Raw genomic sequence first — 18,669 nt, 5'->3', positions numbered from 1 at the left:
TTTTCACCTGGATTAAAAACAAAGTCAAATTACTTTTTGTTTTATGCCACTATTACCTTCTCATGTTCTCATTACAGAAAATAAGAAGTGACATTTGAAAAAACCGAAAGCAAAATCTAGATCGAGAATGAGGTCAAAATAAATTCAATTTTATTTTTGGTATAGGTTGCTTTTCTCCTAAAAGAGATCTAAAAGCACTGGCCAGCCTTTCGCTCTCATGCATTTTACCTTGTCACCAGACTTCTCCCCGCTTTTCTTCTTTTTACCTTGTCCTTTATACCTTGGTATCTGAGCATGAGAATAAAATGACATTTTACCACAAAACATAAATCTTTAAAAAATAAACTAACTCATAACCAAACTAATAAAGATTCCTAATAAATATTGTCTTAAAAATGGGAAATGTGATACGTGTCTTTGGGGTCCACTTTTGTCCTTTCTTAACTCTACTACTAATAAAATGGTTCACCTCATGTTTAACAGTTTCCAACAGCTGTTTGGTCAGATGCAGATACTAACCTATTCAGCTTCTAATATGTGGAGAAATCACTTCTTTCATGCTCCATTTAGCAGCATTCTAAATAAACCTCGCTTGAATTAGTCCCAAGCAGCTTTGTTTAAGAACTGTCCTGACCTGACCTCCGCAGATTCCAAAGGTTTGGGTTATAATTTATTATTGTCCAGTTTTTCCATGAGCCCCTAATGCTCTCCATTGGCTCCCAAACTGATAAAGCATAGGGGGTTCGCAGAGCACCCAAATTATTCCAACAGTGAGGGTAGAAGAAAGCTGGCAAGAAAAGGTAAGGGGAGTATTGGACCACCACTTGGAGAGCCTTTAAGACAACAAGAGAATTGCACTTTTACTTTAAAAAATTACGGTCTTTTCTTGATTCTACCTCGAGCCCCCAGCAGAGATTATTTATGGTTTTTCTGAAATGGTCCTTAGAAATCAGACCCATATGCTAACAGAGTGGTCCCAAATTGGAGACAAATGGGAAAAATATTAAAATGTGGGTAGGAAAAAGTTGGTGCTACCTGAAGGACAGATTACTGTTTTCTTATTAGCCTTCAAAAGTTATCACTCCTCTGTAGGTTTTCAGAGCAACATTCTGAAATAACTTAAATATTTAAAGGTCTCATCATAATTGCTAGATCTTAAAAAAAATTTTTTATGTAGAGAAGAATATGTAGATCAGACATATTTTATCTTAAAGAAATACCACATGTGAAAGATTACTATTGCTAATTTGCTTAGAAAAAAATATTTTTTGCCAAAGAGAATTTCCAAACAATTCAATGCTATAGGTACTCATAAATATTTTGGAATATGTGTTCATTTTAAGCCCTCTTAATTAAGCTGGTATTTTTACAAAAAGCAAAGCTTGTTTTTTTTTTAAAAAGAGGCTCAATATGGCAATTAACTTAAGGAGGCCTTTTTTTTTTTTAAACCCATGATTGTGTTACTCTGGTTATCTCCTTCCCATGAGCATTAAGGAAAAAAATATTTTTAAAAAAGACCTTCCTATTAGAAAAAAACTAGAGATCACAGAAAGGAAAAGCAACTATGAATAATATAATGGTATCTTTCCTTAGTTAGAAATAAAGTATAAAATTCCTTTGGATCTCTAAATTTAAAACATAAAGAGTAAAGCTCTTTAAAAATAAAGGAAAAAAACACAAAAACAGATGCAATAACATCAAATAAACAACAAATAACAGCTAACATTCATCAGTGTTCTATGCCCACACATCTGCAAAAGAATAAAGAAATCTAGCAGTGTAATCACTATCTTCTGGAAGTTCATCTAATTTTAAAAGATATAATTTTATTTAAGTGTCTATGCACCATCATGAGCCAATATAAAGCCTAATCTTTCGAAATGCACTCTATGGCATCACTTTATTTCAAAAGAATGTAAAATAAGAGAATAGTCACACAATACTAATCTGATCTAACCATATCTCAATAAGACTAGTTCTATAAATATATGTACTATATGCTTACCAATCACATGAGACTATCATCTTCACATGCATTCCTATTATTAAATATACCCTTGATTTTAAACACAAGTGCACAACTAAATTTTTCCTCCATCTGCTGAATCCCTAAAATCAAAAGGCCTCACCTTTAACAACTCATAAAAGAAAAAAATATGTATATATATGTCACTATAGTACATAGGTTTTCTTATAAATCTTATCAAAACTGCTCATTAATATAAAAAGCCATCAGGATTTACAATTCAAATCTGGTCACATGTCCACAAGTGTACCATATGCAACACAACAATTTAATACTCTGGAACCTAACATTCTCAAGCTAGGAATTTACAAATGAAAAGTGAATAAACCTTGTTATTAATGGGAAAAAAAGTTGTTAAGTACCAAATGATTCCAAATATCCTGCAATTCTGTTATTTAACAGAGTATTCACTGCTATGAGACAAAATTGAAAACACTACCAACAAAGCAGAATAACTAATTCTTAAAAATATATACCTAATCAACAGGAAAAACAACTTTCAAGAAACTATTCTATTATTATAAAACAACAACAAAACAAATAAAACTGGTGAGAGAAAGACAGAGCTCTACAGAGTCTTAAGTCCAGAGATTAATTTCATTTCCTTGTAGCTGACTTACCTTACTTGGAACTGTGTGTGAACTTGTTTTTCCATCTGGTGATTTTGGTGGAGAATGTACATCAGACAGATCCAGTGCACCCTAAAATATTTGTTTAAAATTGAAAGTTATTTTTTAAAAACCCACTAATATACCAATTATACTTCAATAGAATTTTAACATTTGGAAACACTACACAATATTGGTATTTTTATTTCTTCCTAATCAATGTAAATATACTTATTAGATTCTCACCTAATCTTACCAAACCCAAAAATGCTTAAATTCTAATTCCTCAAAAGTATTTTTCACTCAATCTCCTTGAACAGGCTAGTCAGTGTGCATTAATTAGGCCCCCCCATCTATCTTTCCAAAATTAACCTCCTCAGTTCCCTTCTCTCTACTCTCCAGATCACCAGAATTATTCTGTGATCTTCAAAGATCTTTCTTCCGTCTTTGAATTTTCTTCCCTACCCTACACTTCATCTACCTCAAGAAAAAAACATCAAATAGCAGCACTTAAAAATTTTTTTTGCCCCTTTCGCAAGATAGTATTCTCTTCCTCTTGTATACCTCACAAACTTATTTTCATCTTTTTTTCCCACTTATTTTATTCTGGCATCTATAATAGTTATTTGTGTACTTGTCTCACTGTAATCTGTCATCACAGAATCACAAACTACAAAGCAGGAAATGTTGGGTTCTAAGTACTATGCAAAAATGTAAAGGATGAAATTTGTTTTAAAATGTTTCTTGAGTGGAATCACTTCCTAAAATTCATCCACTGGATTATGACAATCTCTGCCACTTCATGCATATTAAATAGTATATATTCGGTTACAGAAAATCCAACAGCTACATCTTCAGTATGAAAACATGTGACTCTTCCTAACTTATACCCTCTGTCTTGGGCCCTGCTATTTCTTCTTCCAGGCCAGAAACCTAAATCTCATCTTCGAAAGTTTTCTTTTCTCATACTGCTATGTAAGACCCTAACCCTATTCCAAAATCGTCATTTACCAAGTCTTGTTGATTTTTCCTTTAAAAAATATATTTATCCACCCAATTATTTCTATTCCTACTCCTACCATTCTGGTCCAGATTAGATTTCTAATGGGTTTCACTTCTTCTAGTCTAACTTCTCCACATATTTCACCAATCTAATCTTCACCTACCCTGTACAAAACCTTCAAATACTTCACACTGCCCTTGAAAAAATACATAAAGAAATCACTACAAAGGACTACAACACTAAGATAGAACCCTTACCCTCAATAATCTTATGATCTAGTAGTAATGACAAAGCAAGTACAGGTAACTATCATAGGTGGGTAGTACAAAAAATACTATGAAATGCTAAATTACATATGGTTGCCAGCAGGAAGAAAAGAAGAACAAGAGAAAACACAAAAAGTCATAGTTGAGGAGAGAAGATGAAAAATAGAATTTCACTACTGAAGAAGGAAGACAACACCATTTCAGGTGGAGAATAAGAAAGCAAGAAAGCGAAAGTCACTTTCAAGTAAAAAGTTCAGTTTGGCTTAAGTGCATGGTTCCAAATATTTTTAAAGAGGCAATAAGGTTAGAAATGTAGGTTGATGTTGTTTGTGCAGGACCTTGAAAGTTAGGATGACAAATACAGAAACCTATTTCACTGCCATTACTAGACACTGTCAATTTTTAAAACAGGAAAAGAATAGGTTAAGAGCTAAATTTTAGAATTCACTTAATAATAATGAATGGCTGATATTTAAAAGACAAAGACTCCACAATTTCAAAGACCCCTTAGGAAGATATAATGTCCCTACTAAACAGAGATGAGGACCTACATTAGAATGGTGCTAATGGAAATGAAAATGTTTCACTAAGGAGTTCAGAAAACAAGGGTAGTGCTTCTAATTATACATGCCTGGGAAGCATTCAGTAAAATCAACCACAAATGATGTCAAATTATGTGAGGCACAGCAAGCTGATTCTTACCGTGATTTTAAAATGCAGATTTGGTAAAGGCATCAGTAAATGAGCTCATTGGGCTAACATGCAGGTAATTTTCATCTACAGAATCAAGTCAAAAAAAGGTCAATAAAGCCCACAATTTTTAATTCATTATGTATTAATTTTTTTCATATCATTATTTATCTCATTAGTTCCTCTCAAAGTGGTGGGGTGGAATAATAGTAAATTATGGAAAAGCCCAAACAAAAACCTGCATGCTTTTTATTTTGTTTGCTCGCATGCACACACACAAACACAAACAGTTTAAAGGAGATACCCTGATATTAAGAGAGAAAAACCAGCAAAAAAAGTAAAGACAATTATGCAATTTAATGGCTTTTGCAATTTGGGAGATTAAAACAATTACTTTTCAAAGACACAGAAAATCATATCCTGGGTCAACTTAGACTCACACCCATTAAACAGGGCAAAAATGACTGGGGAGGCTTAAGATCTACCGAGCGGAATGGGATAATGAATAATATATTCATTTGGTTTTAGTTTTCAAATCAAACCCACAGCACAGGAAAGTTTTTACTGGGTCTCAGTTTGAGGCAAACATCCTGTCTAGCACAGAATATGCCATTAACCAATCATTCCTCCACAGCCTGTTGCCAGAGCTACTGGGTCCAGGAGGAGACCTTATTGAAAAACTGACAATCTAGGGTACCAGGTGAAGAGTCAATTCCTTGGGCTGTAACCAAGAAGTCACAGCAAGAGAATCAATATAAACAGAGAAGTGAAAAAGAAGAACTGTAACTAGGACTTTGGGGGCATTTGTTTTTGTCTTCTGTGGCTTTCACTTCATTAAAAGTGAGGAGAAGCAAGTCAGTTTTTCACACACAATTTAAATATACTAGTGGGATGACGAGATGGACATGTTTTATGCAGAGTTGGAAATTCTGGTCCAGAGCTATGGGAAGGGATGACCTGGATTTAGGGAACCTTAGGAAGTCATCCATATAGCAATAAGACAGGAAACAGTCATAAAAACAATAATGACAAATATTTATACAATGATTTCTACATGTCAGGCACTGTTCTAAGAGCATCAAAATAATTCCCTCAGTCCACACTACAGCCCTATTAAGTCAATATTTGCATTATCTCCATTTTACATATGGGGAACTTAAGGCACTGAAGCTCACACAGCTAGAAGTGGCAGAGTTGGGATCTGAACCCAAGCAGTCTGGCTCCAAAAGTCCATGCTGTTGGCCATTTTGCTAAGGAAAGGGAACTCAAACCATAAGGGAGAAATGTGGGAAGTTAACACCGTAATAGGTAAGCAGAAGAGCAACTATTAAAGAAAATGGAAAGGGCAGGCAAAAAGTGAAATGGAGGTCAGTGCCACAGAGGCTAACAAAAGTGAGGGCCAAAAGGGATGTCATGCCCAGGAGGGAGCAGGGACTCTGGCAAGCCAAGTTTGAGTTCTTCTAATTAGGTTTATTCCCTAGTGCCTAGCACAGTGTCCATCTTATAATAAGCACACAACAACTTGCAGAAGAACTGATGAACAAATCAATGAATGAAATCAGCATACTATAGTGCCCACCCTAATCAAGCTGACAGAGCAAGACTCTTCAGAGCTCGATACCCCCACAGAAGCTTTCCACAACCAGCAAGGACTGGAAGAAACACCTTTCTCAAAGCTCCAGAAAACAATTATACAACTTCAGTATTAGAGGAAGAACCAAATGAAGGAAAAGTTCACTTAAAAGCGTAGGATCTCGCTTTGGCTGGCTCTTTCCCCATCCCTCACCAGTTTGGCAAGGATCCAGCCTACATTCCCATGTGGATCCCTGGTCCCAGTTCCAGAGGGAGCAGAGTAACCCTCATGTACAAACTGGGATTGGGTATACAAGGCCCAATCTGTCTGAGGGACTCACTATCTAAGAAAGGCAGCTAAGAGACCTCTCCTACAGAAGTCTGTGCTACAGCAGGCTTGCACTGCCTCAGCTGTAGGTCATACAACGCAGTGCCTGGGTCCATCGGAAAATGGTCTCCTATGGAGGAGAGGACATTTAGAAACTTGGGATGCTCCTAAGGCCACCTCTGCATGCGCCAAGATAAGAGGCATTCACAGAAAACAGGGAGGCTCCTCAGCTCTGGCCTGGAGCTGTGTTCTAAACTCACTGTATGGATGAGCCCTGAAGGGGAGCACCTGCACAGATCAATTGGCAAAGACTGAAAAGGTGTTCTCATGTTTTCCTTCATTTTTGTTGTTAGCTGAAATTCACAGAAAATTCTGTCATAACATTGGATGGATACAAGCTTAAGGAACAGACACCTCAGAGTCTAAACTCCAATGATAACACAATAAAATATCAAAATGTCCCAGATCCCACAAATCAATAAAAAATATACAAAGAAAAGAGGTAGAGGTGGCCCAGGCAAAGAAGAAGATTAAAACATTACAAACCTTCAATGGTTGAGGATCAGACATGGATCATTCCTGACAAACACTTTAAAAAATTGTTCTTAAACTTGTTCAAAGAGCTAAACAAAAACATGGACAAAGAACAAAAGGAAATCAGGAAAATAGATGAACTCAAAGAGTATCAGCAGAGAGAAGGGAATTATGAAAAGGAACCAAATAGAGCTGAAGGCCACAGTAACAAATATTAATCTCTAGAAGGATTCAATATTAGATTGGAACAGGGAGAAGAAAGAATCAGCACTTGAAAGGTAAGAAATGAAATCATCCAGTCTGAGGAGCAGAAAGAAGAATGAAGAAAAGTGAACAAAGCCTGAGGAAACTGCAGGACAACATCAAGTGCTAATACATGCATTACCAGAGCCCCAGAGGAGAAGAGAGGCAGAATATTTAAATGAATTACAACTGAAAATTCCCCAAATTTAATGAAAGACATCAATATATACATCCAAGAAACTCAGTGAACTCCAAACAGGATAAACCCAAATAGACACATGCCACCCATATTATAATCAAATAGTCAAATACCAAAGATGAAAAGAGAACTGGGAAAGCCGTAAGAAAGAAGCAACACTTCACATACAAGGAAGCCTCAATAAGATTGTGTCAATTTCTCATTGGAAACCACGGAGGCAAGGCAGCAGTGAGATGACATATTTAAAGTGCTGAAAGCAAAAAACTGCCAAGAATTTTATATCCTGCAAGACTTTCAAAGATGAGGGAGAGATTAAGATATTTCCAGTAAACAAAAGCTGATGGAGTTCATCACCACCACTAGACTGGCCCTAAGAGAAACGCTAAAGAGAGTTCTTGAAGTTGAAGGCAAAGGGCAACAGACAACACATGGAATCTACATGAAGAAATAAAGATCTCTAGAGAGTATAACAGCATGGGTAAATATAAATGCCAGCACTATTGTATTTTTGGTTTGTAACTAGATTTTTTGCTTCTTACAGGATCTAAAAGGCAGATTATTTAAAATATAATGATAAATCAGTGATTTTTGGACTCAATATATAAACACATAATTTGTGACAAGAACTAAATAAAGGGGGGGAGACTGAGGGGTATAGAAACATAGTTTTTGTATACTATTTGTTAGTATCAAAGCAAATGAGACTGCTATAGACATAGGATATTTAAATTTAAGCCCTCTGGAAACTACAAAAAGTACTGGAGAATATGCAAGTTCATCGAGTCAGAAATTAGAGTAAAGGTAGCCAGGAGTGGAAGCAAAGGGAATGGGGAATTTATGCATAACAGGCATAGGCTTTCTGTTTGGGAAGATGGGAAAGCTTTATTAACAAAAGGTAGTGAAAGGATCACAGTAATGTGAGTGTGATTAATCCCACTAAATGGACACTAGGGAGGGGTTGGGATAGGAAGATTTATGTTGTATATATGTTACACAATTTAAAAAAATAGAGAGATAATGATAATTAAACACAATACATGATACTAGGTGGGATCTAATGGAGGAGAAAAAGCTGAAAAGGAAATTCCTGGGACATAAGAAAATTAAAATATAGAATGTAAACTTTATATCACTGTCAATCTTCTTGAACTTGACATCTGTACTTAAGGTACAAAGTAAACATTCTTATTAGGAAATGTATATGGCAGGATTAAATGTTCAAGTAGTATCATGATACAAGTTATACTCAAGTGTTCAGAAAATAAGACTGACAGATAGAAAGAAAAAATGATACTGCAAATGTGGCAAAATGTTAAAATAGGTGGAACTAGGTATCTGGGAGGGAAGGGGTATTATAGAGTTTTCTGTATGGGGTTTATATTAACTTTTCACCTATCCTGTAAGCTTGAAAGTATTTCAGAAGAATAAATTTCAAGTATATACATATACTGCAGTAGTTGAGGTGGGAATTTCTCTTGCTCTAGACAAGCTGATTTACTCCCCTTCCAAGATCTGGTTATGCTTTCCCGCTTCCACATGCTGCTTGTACAGTTCTACTTTCTTGGCTCTTCCATATCTTAATGCACAGCTGATTTCTTATTCTTTAATCAAAACCGAATTTAACTAAGTTTTATTATCAAACAACCACTATTTCTTTTAGCTAAAATGATTATTATTTAGAAAATATTTGGAAATAATCATGTATTATAACATGACATGCAATACACACCATACATGTATTGACACTCCCTCTATATTCAAACAGTATTTAAACACTAATTACTTTATGTGACCACATCTCATCTTGAATAGCTTTAAGCTCTTTAAAAAACACAAAACTTTCCTTTTTTAAAGAAAATTTTCATCAGCATTGTTACAGACAATGCATTACACATAACCAATCCTTCAAGTGTACAACCTCAACCAAGCTGTAAACAGATAAATGAGTAGAGTGAAATCCATATTGTACACAAGTACACAAATGATCACCGTGAACTTCAAAGAGAAGACTGATAACTATTTTTATGTTTTAAAAAGTGCCAGTTCTTAAGTGGCAGAGCATCAAAAATATCAAAGATATGCCCAATTAATTTTACAATGTTAGAATGATGAAAAGTTCATTCCCTGTACAAGCCAGCCTGTCCTGGTTTTCAAAGCTTAATTTAAGAATTTTACAATTTCAATTTTTGGAGTACTTTCAAGTTTTCAGTTTTACAGAGTTGCTTTTTTCATTTGTTTGGTTTTTAGGAGGCGGAACCCAGAACCTCATATATGGGATGCAGGCACTCAACCACTTGAGCTACATCCACTTCCCCACGAAACTTTCTTATATTTTATCTTCCTTTATATTTTCTCCAAAATCTACTTACCATTCTATGCCTAGGTATTCAGGAAAGCTTTACTTCTCAGAGATTCTAACCTACTAGAAAATACTATGAAACTCATCATATGGGGTAAATGGGTAGCCCATAACCCTCCACTTTCGTATCTCTAAATTTCTAAGATTAGAAGCACACATTTACCAGGCCTGTAATAGCTACAGGTATTGTCTATGTCTGAGAAACAGAGTTTCACTATGTAAAGCTAGTGCATCTAAAGACCAGATCATTAATCTCATTAGTAAGATCTTTTAAAAAAATTAACTGGTAAGAGTAAAAATGGTTAAGTGTGAATAAAAGAGTTGAAGTTTGGAAATACTTAGGAAGTAAACAAAATCAACAGCTTAATTTTAAGCCTAGCTAAAAATGCCTCTAAATCACCACCACTTAAAAGTTGCAAAGATTACCTAAGCTGTAAATAGACCTTTTGATATGTAAATAAGTGTCATAAAAAAAACTATTATGTGGGTATTTTCTGTCCCAAATACCATTCTCAGCATTTTACATGTATTAATTCACATGTATAAACCTCCCAACAACTGTACAAGGTGGGTCTTACTATGTCCATTTCACAAATGAGGAGAGGAGTGTCCAAAGCTAGCCAGCTAGTAAGTGGTAGAACTGTGATATGCTCCCATATTATCCAGCTCCTAAAACCAACATTGTGAGTATCCAGAATAGGTACATCAACAGTGTCAGAATACACTTTCAATTTTTATTAAAGTTCGCATTTACAGAGTGTTTCATTTTGCTTTGAAGCTGGAGACTCTTTTCACTATGCATATACTAATCTGCATTGCTAAACTAAGTGGCCCAGTAATGACACAGAAATAATTTAACAGAAAAAGATAACATAATTATACTTACTTCCCCACTGGTTGGTCCCTTTTCTTTCTGTTGACAGCGTCTGATCACTTCTAACAACAAAGGTCCACCCACAGTACCTTCTGCTTCAATAATACCTAAATCTCGGGCTAAATTCTCTCGCCCTTCAAGACCTTGAAACTGGAGAAGAAATAAGAGCTTAAAGAGTAATATTTTCAGATCTTACGTACTTCTCTAAACTCAGAGTGTCTTCCTAATGAATGAAATGTACATTACATACTTCTTTTGCAGAGCATCTACCAATTCAAAGTTTTCATTTAAAGTTACAGTCTAAAATAAAATTCCACAATAAAATACTCATTTATTACCAGACTTTCAAAATATTAAAATATGAAACAGCAACAATGATGCCAGCTAGATGGCTTTTAAGAAAAATAATCAACTATAAAAAATAATTTATATGCAAGAATCTGTAAGTTGTCGAATCTTGTTAACCGCTGGTGTATAAATAACTCATTTATATCAAAGATTTCACAAAACAGATGTAAACATCATTATTCTTACTGTGCTGGTTTCAGGTTGAAAAACGGCCAAGGTAAAGTCAAGGTTGAAAAACTGAAGAAATTCTGCAACAAGACTAGCCACTAAACGACCTGTAAAGATCAAGACAAAGAATGTAGATGGGCAAATCTTGAAGCACTTTGGAGTCTTTTCATTAACATTATAAAATAAGATAAACTAAACAAATGAGAGAAAAGAGGTTTCTAAATTTTAAAAATTATATTTATATTCTTTGAATTAATGATTAAGATAAATGAAGATGCCAATTTCCCAATCTTTTCATTAGGATCATCATTCTCAAACTGGGTATTACCAAGATAATGTCACACTTCATAAATGGATTACAGTGTTTTGATTTTTATTATAAAGTTGACTTTAACCAAAATTTCCCATCACCAATATTATTTAAAAGCAACTTGAGGACCTGTAAGAACTGTAAGCTTCAAAAAATAATCTGAAATTTCTGATTTCTCCCAAATTGTGCCAACACTTGAAAATTAATAAATAAAAATTTAAAAAGCAAGCTGAACATCTTACCATCTTTCGTATTTAAAAACTTTTTCAGGCTTTCATTGACTAAAGGAGTTTTGTTCTGTTAAAAAAATGAAATAGTCAAGTGTCATGTGTTTATCCTACAAACAACTACAAAATAAGGAGTTAAGTTTACTTTTGTGGCAATGATAAAAGTAATACATTGTCATTCAACAATGGTTAAACTAATCATTTTACAACTGTTGATTATGAATGGTTTTGTGCTCTTTAATAATTTCTCAAAAGCTAATAAAACCATACATGAAAATTTATATTTACATTTAAAATTTTAAATGTTTTATTAATTGCTTGTTGAAATGATTTAGAAGCTAGATCTTCAAATACCCACTTGGGTGAAACGAAATTTATTTACATAAACAGTGTTCGTTAATAATATATGAAATTTGATACTCTGATTTTTCTTCTATTTACTACTTACCATACTTACTGAGAATGAGACTTTTATCTTTGCAGCTCCCAGTCTGTCAGTAATATGTGAGATGATTTTGCATTGCACACCAGCCAACCTATTTGTTCTTGTGACTATATATTTAATTGAAGATAGAAAAATACTCCTAGAACATCAAACCTGTGATTATTGCTGAGGCTAAAACAGGGCTCATACAGTAAGCTTTCTGAAGCAGACACATGATTTTGGGTGCACTGTTCATACACAGTAATGAATGCCTGTAAGTAAGTAAATCTTAAGTAAGTAAACTTTTTGCCACAGTTGTTCAGAATCCAGATACTATAGCTAATATAGATCACTAATGTGGATTTCCAAATCCTGAACTTGTATTAAATTATTGCTTCTGAGATTACCTTAAATTCTCTCTGAAGGGAGAAGGAAGGAATTCTGATGGAAGGGAGCAAGTAGAGGGTGCTAGCTAGTAAGGTTAACTGGGTTGTCTTCTTATTGTTGATTTTTGGGTATTCTAAGTCCTCTGCATATTCCCATGAACTTCAAAATCAACTTGTCAGTTTCCATGAAAAAGGGCTGCTGTAAGACTAATCTGGGGGAAATTAACATCTTAACAATAATGAATCTTCCAAACCATGTACAGGTATATCTCCCCATTTATTTAGGTATTCTTTAATTTCTCCCACCGATGTTTTACAGTTTTCAGTGTAAAGGTCTTATGCATCTTTTGTCACATTTATCCCTAAACAGAGAGACACCTCATTTTATGCAAAGGACCTAGCATAGAAAAAAGAAAAAAAAAAAAAATTGGAGGGCTAAGATTACCTGATTTCAAGACTTAGCACAAAGCTATAGTAATCATATAGTGTGGTGGTGGCATAAAAATAGACAAACAGATCAATGGAACAGAAGAGGTTCCAGAAATAGTCACACACATATATGGCAAATGAGTAGAAAAAGGATAGGTCTTTCAAAATGTGGTGTTTGGTCAATTAGGCATCTACATTCAAAAAAAAAGAAATTGTATTCTTAACTCGCACTATAAATATAAATGATCCCAAAATGGACCACAGACCTAAACATAATACCTAAAACTATAAACCTTCAAGAAAATGATTGTGCCCTTGGATTGGGTAAAGAGTTTTTAGATACAACACCAAAAGCACAATGTAAAGAAAAAATTGATAAATCAAACTACATCAAATTTAAAAATGTCTGCTTTTCTAAAGACTCTCTTAAGACAAAAAAGAAACTACAGACAAGTAGAAAATGTTTACAAAGAATTTTCTGATAACGGATTCATATCCAGAATACATAAACATCTTTCAAAACTCAACAATCAGAAGTCAAAGACCCCAATTACCATATGGGCAGAATCTCTGAACATTCACAAAATAAAATACATGGCTAATAAGCAAATGAAGAGGTTCACTATTGTTATCCATTAAAGAAATATAAAAGAAAACTACAAAAAGATACAACCACATACCTACTAAAATGGCTAAAATGAAAGTGTCTGACCATATAAAAATATTGGAAAGGATGTAGAAGACCTGGCATTCTCATAAACTGCCAACGGGAACCAAAAATGGCACAACCACTTTGGAAAAGTTTGGCAGTTTCTTAAAATATTAAAAGTACACCTACCATATGATCTAGCTATTCAACTAGGTATTTTGCCAAAAGAACACAAAGATCCACCAAAGACTGTACATAAACATTCACAGCAGCTTTATTTATAGTTGTCAAAAACTAGAAACAGATCCAATGCCCACCAACAGGTGAATGTCTAAACAAATTAGCATAGAAGGGTATATTAATCAATGATAAAATAGAATAAGCTATTAATTCATGCTACAATTTGAATGAATCATAAATGAACTATGTTGAGTGAAAGAAGCCAGACCAAAAGGGTACAAACCACTGTATGATTCCACACGTATAGCTCTTAAAAATGCCTGGACTGTCTGGGGAAGGGTGATGACAAAGAGGCAAATTTTGAGAATCATGGATATTACTCACTACTTTGTGGTGACTGTTTGATGGTTAAATAAATATGTTAAAAATTTATCAAACTGAGAGCAGATGTGGCTCAAGCAGTTGAATGTCTGCCTCCCACATGGGCGTTTCTGGTGCCTACTGACAAAACAAAAACAAGCAACAAGGAAAACAATCTACAAAAAAACCAACTCAGGGACGCCAATGTGGCTCAGTGGTTGAGCACTATCTTCCCACAAAAAAAGGAGGTCCTGGGGTTCAATCCCCAGCCCCTGGCACTTTAAAAATTTTATCAAACTATACAATTTAAGTATGTCCAGTGTACTTACTGTAGGTTAACTGAAGCTCATAAAGTTGTTTATTAAAAAAAAAAAAAGTCAAGCAGGGGAAACATCACAAAAGTTCCTAGAAGGCCAGAAGAGAGAATTTTAAGACACTGAGTTAACCGAAATAGATAAAAGAAGTAGAAGGGACACAATCAGATATATTATAAATAGCCAATCTAGAACCAATTTGGAGAATGAACTTAAAGAAGAAAGTGAGTAGGAGGTGATAAAGCAATCTGGAAAAGAGATTATTAAACTAAGCACAGGCAAAGGGGGAGGAACTAGAAAACATCCACTAGCACATTTCAGATACAGAATTGGCAAGACAAGGAGCCGTACTGGACTTGTGAAAAGAAGAGAAAGGTCTAGGACACTCAAAATTTCTTGCCTGGATAAGTGATGATAGCAGTAAGATCAGTCAGTCTAGTGGGTAGTTTGATATGTGGGTCTGAAGTTCAGGGGAGAGATATGGTTAGAGATATGAGATAGGGGGCTGAAGTTATAGGTTTGATTAAGGTCATCATCCAGGGAGAGAATACAGGAAGAGTCTAAGTGCATGGGACACTACACCAATTACTTAAGCAAGGTGTAGAAGGAAAAGAGCATGCTACAGAAACTAAGGAGAAAAAAAAGAACAGAAAGGGCCCAAAGATGAAGGGAGGTTTTCAAGAAAGGAGGAATTAAGAATGTCGAATGCCACAAAGATTGAGATTGGTAAGAAATAAAAACATACTCAATTAGGAGACTCCTCTTGACAATAGCAAGAGAAATTCCTTAGGAGTAGTTGTGGATTTAAGATTGTAATGGTTTAAGGGACACCTGGAACGTTAGAAATGGGTTAAGACCCATTCTTTCAAAACTTGGTTATAAGGGAAAAAATAGTGATATTAAGAGTAGAATATGAGTAAAGGGAAGACAGTTTTCTATTTAAGGGAGATTTAAACATCTTTTCATGCTGAAGGGACGAGCCAGCAGAAAGGAAGAGGTCAAAGATACCAGAAATTGATGTAGGGTGCCTTAAGAGACAAGAGTATATGAAAGACAAAACCTAGATAAAGGTTCTCCCTCCAGACGCAGCCTCTGCGGCTAAGGCAGAAAGAGAAGAGATAAAGAAAAATGCTGATGCAGATAAGCTTTCCCTGATGGGAGGGACAGATGAGGGGGAGAGAGACGAGAAGTTTGGACCTGATGGCTTCTACTTTCTCTCTGAAGGAAAAAGCAAGATAATCTGTCAAGAGTAAAGGAAGCAGGCACCAAGTAAAGGCCAAAGAGACACTGAAGTGGGAGCTGCTGAATAAAAAGTCCTCAGGACCTGATGGAGGTTGGTAGCAGCAATCTACGTGGTACAGTGACTTTTCTCTAGCAGTGCGCTCCCAGAGAAGGCAGGAAGTTTGCTCGATTAAATGACCATTTAGAGTTTTATTCCGCCAAAGTTTGGCTGTAAGGCAAGGGAGTTAGGTGTTTAAGGGTATGGACAATAGGATCCAGACGAGGCAAGTGCGAAATGCAGTCAAGAGAAGACTGATGCCCCAACACAGACAGAGCCAAGAATGAAGAATATGATGGCATTAAAGAACAGGTAAACAGGTCTAAAGTAGTAAGGAGGACAGAAGACAGATTTGTTACAGAGAAAGAGTTTAATACCTTGATTATGGAGGGGTTCTTGTTGACAACAAGGTCCAGGATATTTGTTCAGGCTGGTGGTAAGGATTGGGGTAGAGAGAAAAAGGTAAATTACGCACTTAAATACAGAGGGGAGCGGATGTGGCTCAAAAGGTTGTACGCCAGCTTCCCATATGGAGGCACTAAAATCATGAAAACAAACTAATAAAAAAACAAACTCAAGGGAGCCCTTGTGGCTCAGTGGCTGAGTGCTGGCTTCCCACATATGCAGTCTGGAGTTCTATCCCTGGCTCCTGTACCTCAAAAAGACGAAAAACAAAAAACAAAAAAGTGGCTGGACTTTTGAAAACAATAAAGAACAGCCTGACTTTAAAATAACTTTGGGAAAAGGTGTGTACCCCCACCTCACAGAGATTCACAATTCAAATGAACATATTAAAGGTTCTGAAGAGTTCTGCAATAAAGTAAACTCAATAGCAATGGTACCATTTCTTCAAGTAACTCCTATGACCATTTGTTTCAAATTTCCTCTCTGGAAGTTCTTAACCAGAGGTCTGTGAGCTTAAATTGAAATTTCAAAGAACGCTATTCTTGTGGGGTTATGTTGGTGTGGGTGTGATATATTTATTAAAAAATACACAGGATAGTGTGGACTTAGTCCGTGTTTTCACCTGACTGGAAAAGGGGTCCGTGGAACAAAAAAAGGTTAAGAACCCTTGCTCTATGGTAGGGGATATATCACATTTAATATTTAGTATTGGCCTCAGAGTTACTGTTGTAGCTTGACTTTTAAAAGAGTACTCCTGAACTCTAAAATATACATGTCAGGAAAATAACTGTGGCTCTCTCCCAAAAATAAAGAAATGTAATCCTGAGGAGTTCAAAATTATCCTCAGCTACTCATTACTGTAAGTAATATTTTAGAACAGCTTTGAACTACTTAGAAACGGTGAGTTAAACAGTAACGAATATGGGCATATTAAAATTTAGAAATTTCCTACCTCTACTTTTTCTTGCTCCTCTAGGGCCAAAAACACAGCTGCTCGGAGTTCAGCCTTTTAAAAAAAAAAAAAAAAAAGGGTAAAGGAACAAAAATTATTTCAAGGCAATTTTCACGCCTAGAAGGACAGATAAAATAACACCTGCTTTCCACTGTATTTTTCCCTGCTTTTGATAAGACTTCTGTGTATATCCACTAGGGCTACCGTTAAGAAGAAAGTCACAATGTGGGGTAAAGCCGTCCTTACCACCTGAAGCCACCGTCCTAACCTAACAGGGCAGTAATGGTTAGTGGGCAAGCGCGGGTGATATCGGTCAGAAATTCATCCTGAAATCTAAGAGTTACACACACACTTTGTTTCATCACTCCCCTTTTAATTTTATCTTCCTACTCATCACTCTGGTTAGATTCCCTGCTTTCCCTTTAATGAACGAGCGGTTAATATCCAACCACTGAGCCAGAACACCCCAAGGGCTGGCCAATAAAATCCCGCTTTATTTACACAAGCTCGAGGCCCCCCGGCAGCCCGACCCGGGAGGCGAGCGAGCGTGTCCCGAGCCGTGTGTTAGCGACAGGCTTCGTGCCACTCCAACGCGCGCCGCGGAGAGGCCAGGCCCTCCTCAAGGAGGGGGACCGATCCGGCAGGAGCCTCGGCCCGCAGGCCCCGGGTCCCCAGCCCGCAGCCCGGCCCGACGCGGGCGTCCCTCGGGGTCCCCTCCGCGGCGCCCGCAGCGCCGAGCCTCTCCTCCACAACGGCCCCTCGTCTCGGCGCCGTTATCACTCGCCGGGACCCCGTAAGTTAGGCCCCGGGCCCGCAGCCGGCCAGCCAGGCTCGCGGGCGGGAAGCGGCCCGACCCACGCGACACGGAGCGGCCTCCTCGGCGCAGCGCCCCTTTATGACACCGCCCCCTCCACAAGGCCCCCTTCCCGGCCTCCCTACCCGGGCCAGACCGCCGAGCACGGACCCCGGCGGCGCCCCTGGGCCTCTCGGCGCACCTTGATGCGGCTCAAGACCCCGCTGTTCTCCAGCGTCTGGACCAGCAGGTCCCGCAGCTCCGTGTCCTCCTCGGCCGCCACCGCCGCCGCCGTTGCCGCCATCTTGCTTCTCCAAGACAACCGCCCAAACTGCGCCAACGGCCCAACGGCCACGGCCGAGTCCACCCGCGGCGGGGCGGGGCGGGGCGACGCCGACCGCGACGCCCACACGTCGCGGCGTGGGGGGCGGGGCCTGAGGCTGTGGGGCGGGGCCTCGGGAGTACGGCCAGTGCGGCCCCGGAGGGGCGGGGCCTAGGCCTGCGAGGCCGGGCTTCGGGCGGGCGGACTGTGTAGTTCAGGGAGGGCTGGGGGGGCGGAGTCTCGGTTGCGCGACTAGGTGGCCCCGAAGCCTGGGGCCGCGGGGCGGGGCCTGGGGCCGCGGGGCGGGGCCTGGGGCCGCGGGGCGGGGCCTGGGGCCGCGGGGCGGGGCCTGGGGCCGCGGGGCGGGGCCTGGGGCCGCGGGGCGGGGCCTGGGGCCGCGGGGCGGGGAGTGAGCCGCAAA

At 37.8% G+C, this 18,669-nt stretch overlaps 1 protein-coding gene across 3 annotated transcripts in view; it reads right to left on the bottom strand.

The window, feature by feature from the left end:
* Positions 1 to 18,463, bottom strand: part of CEP43 (centrosomal protein 43) — a 46,783-nt gene extending 28,320 nt beyond the window's left edge. Inside the window, exons 1-7 of one of the 3 annotated variants that reach the window (XR_011647715.1) lie at positions 18,129 to 18,315; positions 17,134 to 17,187; positions 11,771 to 11,825; positions 11,237 to 11,325; positions 10,715 to 10,852; positions 2,647 to 2,727; positions 229 to 288 (exon numbers count right to left, since the gene is read on the bottom strand). Coding sequence is in view for 2 of the 3 variants with exons in the window: in XM_004476930.4 (XP_004476987.2) it covers positions 229 to 288; positions 2,647 to 2,727; positions 10,715 to 10,852; positions 11,237 to 11,325; positions 11,771 to 11,825; positions 17,134 to 17,187; positions 18,129 to 18,230 (579 nt within the window). In the remaining variant the exon portion in view is untranslated. Of the gene's footprint in view, positions 1 to 228; positions 289 to 2,646; positions 2,728 to 10,714; positions 10,853 to 11,236; positions 11,326 to 11,770; positions 11,826 to 17,133; positions 17,188 to 18,128 lie in introns of all 3 variants that reach the window. The other 2 variants (XM_004476930.4, XM_004476932.5) reach the window with 2 other exon arrangements.
* Between the last annotated feature and the right edge of the window lie 206 nt (positions 18,464 to 18,669).

Source organism: Dasypus novemcinctus, chromosome 28 (genome assembly GCF_030445035.2).
Source record: "Dasypus novemcinctus isolate mDasNov1 chromosome 28, mDasNov1.1.hap2, whole genome shotgun sequence".
Classification (NCBI taxonomy): domain Eukaryota; kingdom Metazoa; phylum Chordata; class Mammalia; order Cingulata; family Dasypodidae; genus Dasypus; species Dasypus novemcinctus.
Note: the sequence above shows the minus strand (reverse complement) of the source record. Positions and strands in the feature narration are given on the sequence as shown.